This window comes from Primulina tabacum, chromosome 1, assembly GCF_025594145.1.
Source record: "Primulina tabacum isolate GXHZ01 chromosome 1, ASM2559414v2, whole genome shotgun sequence".
NCBI classification, from domain to species: Eukaryota; Viridiplantae; Streptophyta; class Magnoliopsida; order Lamiales; family Gesneriaceae; genus Primulina; species Primulina tabacum.
The window spans coordinates 12,886,583-12,892,180 of record NC_134550.1 but is presented as its reverse complement, the minus strand read 5'-3'; the positions used below and the strand labels follow the sequence as shown (position 1 = coordinate 12,892,180).

The 5,598-nt window shown below is 29.8% G+C and overlaps 1 protein-coding gene across 1 annotated transcript; it reads left to right on the top strand.

Moving 5' to 3' along the window:
* Positions 1-3,821: 3,821 nt before the first annotated feature.
* Positions 3,822-5,598, top strand: LOC142541903 (allene oxide synthase 3-like). Its single transcript, XM_075648354.1, has one exon. It carries the CDS (start codon positions 3,927-3,929, stop codon positions 5,352-5,354), a length of 1,428 nt encoding a protein of 475 aa, XP_075504469.1. The 5' UTR covers positions 3,822-3,926; the 3' UTR covers positions 5,355-5,598.

Here is a 5,598-nt window from a genome sequence, read left to right as displayed (position 1 = left end):
ATAAAAATTGTTTCGGTATTTCGATATAATACCGAAATTTTCTAAATTTCATATAGATACCGTACCAACAATTTCGATATGATTACCATATTGTAACAAAATTTGCCTAATATCGAGAATCAACATTTTCAATATGAAAAATTTTCAATAGTTTTCACACCCCTAATTAATTCATACCAATTAAATGTGGACAATTATAGCAAATTCAAAAATATTTTATTATAGATTATTTTATGTGATTTTTATTTTTACTTGGTGCTGAAAAAAATCTCGATACTGCCCGTAAGTTGGAATAAAAATTGAGCAAATGATGGTTATCACTTTTGGCCTACATGTCAATTATATATATATATATATATATATATATACACACACACACACTTGTGATTATGCACTGACATGTGTATAAAATAATGATAATAATTTATATAAGTAAAGTGATATTATTATTATTTTTTAATTTCATAAAATATTAAATTTATGTCTTTTTCTCTAATTATAAATGGACGTGATAATTTTGAGTAAAAGTTTGTACGAAAAATTTAATAAGAACTGAAAATGATTAAAATTGATAAATAATTTAGATAAAAACTAAATAAACATGTGAATGTTAGCATCAATTATTACGCCATTGAATGTATAATTTAAAGAATGCAACAAAGAAAATCGTTTTCAAATTCTTACACTATGTCAGGCTGCCAGCACTCAGTCGGCAGATATATTTAGCTCATCTCATACCCAAAATTTTATTTAAAAAAAATTATTTTAAAATTGTGCAATTTATGCACCAAATACAATATTTATCTCCAACTCATCTACTACAAATTTTACTCTAAAAAAACTATTCTCGAATATTCTTTTTTATTTGATTTTTTTAATTTTTTCTTATTATTTATTAAATGTGTTTTTATTAAATTTAGTGATATAGTTATAATTATATTTTATATTTGATATAAATATTATTATATTATTAATAATTACGACAATATTATTAAAATGTTTATCTTTTATTATATTTAAATTATCTGAATTCGAATTCATATTTTTATTTTAATTGTGTACTAATGTTTAAATATTATTCAATAAATTTGTATGTTAGAGAAACACCATAGGGTTGGAGATGCCCTATATGTAGGGATGTAATCGAATCGAGCCGAGCCGAACTCTTGAATGTTTGAACTTTGCTTGTTTATAATCGAGCCGAGCTCGAGCTTTATTTAATGATATATTCAAAGCTCACGAGCTTATTCAAACTTTTATCAAACCTAAACGAGCTCAATAAATATGAATTGTACATTAAAATATTCATTAAATTCATTAAAAAATAAATTATACATTTAGAAAAAAAAATAATATTCTTATTAAAATTTGTCAATTTATTATAATAAATAAATTTAATAAATTTTTCTATATATTTCATAATTAATGTGCTAAATCAATAAATTAAATATCAAACTTATTATTTTTCATCTAAGATATTACTTATGAATTTATTAACGAATATGTTTACGAGCTAACGAGCCGAATATCGTAGAGCTTGAGCTTGGTTCGTTTATCTTAACGCGCCTAATTAAACGAGCTCAAACAAGCTTTTATCGAATCGAGCTTCGAATAGCTAACAAACGGTTTGGTTCATTTACATCCCTACCTATGTGGGAAGTACAACCAAAAAAAATTATATCAAAAAACTTAGATTTTTAAAAGAATCTCTAATCTATTACTTTTCGTAACAAACCATCTACATTTGTGAACAATGAAAATTTTAATTTTCAATGATACTTTTAGAAAAATATTTTTAAAGAAAAATAATATTAATATTAAACAATTGAGTTTATTTATAAATAAATATTCTAAGTTATGTATTTGAATCCAAAAAATCAAAACTATATGTTTATATCACATATCATTGTAGTTCTTTACTTGAAAATAAACATATTAATCAATAATTTCTCATAATTATGTTACAGTTTAGATTAAGTAAATAATTTATGAATTATAATTCAGTTGATTAATTATATAAATTATTTTAGGTGTTTACTATATATTGTTTCAAATAATTTATGTTATAAATAATATAAATATAAATAATTTCTAATTAATAACAAAATCTCCTTTTTCGTACTAAAGATGAGGATAATATAATAGATAAAAAAAATTAAATTTTGGTTATAGCCAATCGCAAAATTTTAATATTGTTCATATTCGATTCTATAATATAAATGTTAAATATTATTCGGTTACGTGTCAACTAAATCAAATCCAAAAACTAATTAAAAAACATTATGAAACTCGAAAATATGTTTTTTCTTTTTTAGAGAAGTAACAACCATGAATCTTCCAAAATTATTCATTCCGTCCAAAAGTCTTAGCCACGTTTTTTTCACCATTATAATTTAAGTTATAGTATTCAAAGTATATCTAATACGAGACGATATTTACATATCTATTTCAACGAGATGGATCGATATGATATATGTCTAAAGTATAAAATAATATTTTTGACATAAAAAATAATATTTTTTCATGAATCAAATATGAAATATGTCTTACAAAATTAACTTATGAGACAATCTCATGAATTTTTTGTTGGGTATATTATTTAAATAGTTCCAGCACTACCACATGAAAGCAACGACGAATTTTGCGAAAAGGAAATAATATTAGGCTCTTTCAAATAAAAATTAATTGGATATTTTGGATTTTAATGGCCATTTTATTTTAGGAAAAAATAATTTCTAGCTGTATATCGTCAAACACAAAATAATTTATGGAGCACATCATATTTTTTAAAATTATTGTTAAATGCTGTGCTATTATTTGAACCCAAATTATACTTTAATAATTGTAATAAAAAAAATTGATACTTTAATAAACATGTGATAAATGTGGGCTGCAATGAATAGGAGCTTATACACCGACGAGAAACTTAAAACTATAGGATAAAATAATAACACAAAAATGCAAAAAATATCGTCTCTTGAATCGATTATGTGAAATAAATTTAAGATCTAATTTGATTAATAAAAAATATTATTTTATATTTCAAAATTATTATTTTTCAATACAAAAGAGACTCGATTCCACTGACTACTCAAATAATAAAATTATGATAAAATTCAAATTTATTCATAAATAATTTAATTTCGAAGTGTACTGCAGATAGGGATGTAATCGAGTCGAGCCGAGCCGAACTCTTGAATGTTTGAGCTTGGCTCGTTTATAATCGAGTCGAGCTCGAGCTTTATTGAACGAATATATGCATGGCTCACGAGCTTATTAAAGCCTTTATCGAGCCTAAACAAGCTTAATAAATGTGAATTATACATTTAAATTTTCATTAAATTAACTAAAAATAAATTATATATTTAAAGAAAAAAATATTATTTTTATTAAAATTTGTAAATTTATTATAATAAATAAATTTAATAGATTTTTCTATATATTTCATAAATAATATGCAAAATCAATAAATCAAATATCAAAACTATTATTTTGTCATCTAAAAGATTACTCATGAACTTACCAACGGAACATGTTCACGAGCCAACGAACCGAATACTGTAAAGCTTGAGTTTGGTTTGTTTATCTTAACGAGCCTCATTAAACGAGCTCAAACGAGCTTTTATTGAATCGAATTTCGAATAGCTCACAAACAGTTTGGTTCATTTACATCCCTAACTGCTGATCAATTATTGTTGCCAGCCTAAGTATTGGTTATCTGCACGTACAATTATTGTTGCCTCTGCACGCATGAATTAATCGTGTATATATAAATTATATAAATTATATATATATATATATATTTTAGATAACTCAAGCTAGAAATTGGAGCACTATATGTACATTCACAAATTCAGCAATCTTTCATAAACACTTGAACAATTATCCCGATTGAAGCCCGAAATATTGTCAAAGCCCGAAGAAATATGTCTTCTGAGAATCCTTCAAAGCTCCCATTGAAAGAAATACCAGGAAGCTATGGCTTACCCTTCTTCGGGCCGATTAAGGACCGTCTAGACTACTACTACAAAGAGGGCCCGGATGAGTTCTTCAGGGCCCGGATGAAGAAATACAACTCCACGGTGTTTAGGATGAACAGCCCTCCAGGCCCTTTCAATGCCCATGATTCTAAAGTCATCGTTATTCTTGATGCAGTTAGCTTCCCTGTCCTTTTCGACACGTCGAAAGTCGAAAAGAGAGACATTTTTACGGGCACTTACATGCCATCCACTCATTTCAATGGTGGATATCGTGTTTGTTCATACCTCGATCCTTCGGAAAGCAAACACGAAATCCTCAAGGGATTCTTTTTATCATTACTGGGGAGGTTGCACAAGCAAATTATACCCACATTCCGGAGCTCGGTTTCGAGGCTTTTCACTGACCTCGAGACCGAGCTATCTGATAAAGGGCAATCAAATTTCAATACCATTAGTGATAAGATGTCATTCGATCTCTTGTTCCGCTTGTTTGCGAATACGAGCTCGTACGATACGAGTGTTGCGGGAGATGGTAACACAAATCTTGATAAGTGGCTGTTTTTCCAGCTTGCACCTTTGGTGCCATTAAACTTGAAGTTTTTGCCAAAGTTCATGGAGGATTTCCTGCTCCACACATTCCCTTTGCCTTCTTTCCTTGTGAAATCGGGGTACGAAAAAGTTCGACAGGCCTTCAATAAGGCGGCCAAGAAGTTACTCGATGAGGCGGAGAAAGCCGGGATCAGCAGGGAGGAGGCTTCTCATAACTTACTTTTTCTCACAGGGTTCAATTCATATGGTGGCACCAAGATTTTGTTCCCAGCGTTGCTGAAGTACGTCGGGACCGGTGGATCGGATTTACACAAGCGGCTTGCTGATGAGATCCGGGGCGTCGTAGCGGATGAAGGTGGGATAACCTTAGCGGGGATAAACAAGATGAGCTTGGCAAAATCAGTGGTATGGGAGGCTTTGAGGATCGAGCCTCCTGTCGCATCTCAATATGGTAAGGCTAAAGAGGACATAACGATCACGACTCACGACGCATCGTATATCGTAAAAAAAGGGGAAATTATTTTCGGGTATCAACCCATTGCGACCAAGGACCCCAAGATATTCGTGAACCCTGAAGAGTTCGTAGCTGATAGGTTCGTCGGAGACGGGGAGAAGTTGATCAAGTACGTTTATTGGTCGAACGGGAGAGAAACCGATGACCCAACTGCTAGCGACAAGCAATGCCCGGGTAAGGACATGGTGGTGTTGTTCTCAAGATTGATGCTTGTTGAGTTTTTCCTAAGATATGATACGTTTAAGATCGAAGTCGGGAAGCTCCTTCTAGGATCATCTGTCACCTTCAAATCCTTGACAAAAGCCGCTTAATCTATCATATATATACATACATACATATATATATATCGTTTAACTTTGTTTGCCATGTTTTATTTGAGTGCTTGTTTGTATGATGTGGAAGAAAATAAGAAGCTGGAGATAAATATATTCTGCTTTTGTCCGAGCAAAACAATTCTGTGTTTCCAGTGAGCAATTTTCCGACATCATTTATGTAATGATAATTTCTTGAATTAATCAAAACTTGGTCTTAGTGAAATAAATGGAGTTTTGTTTA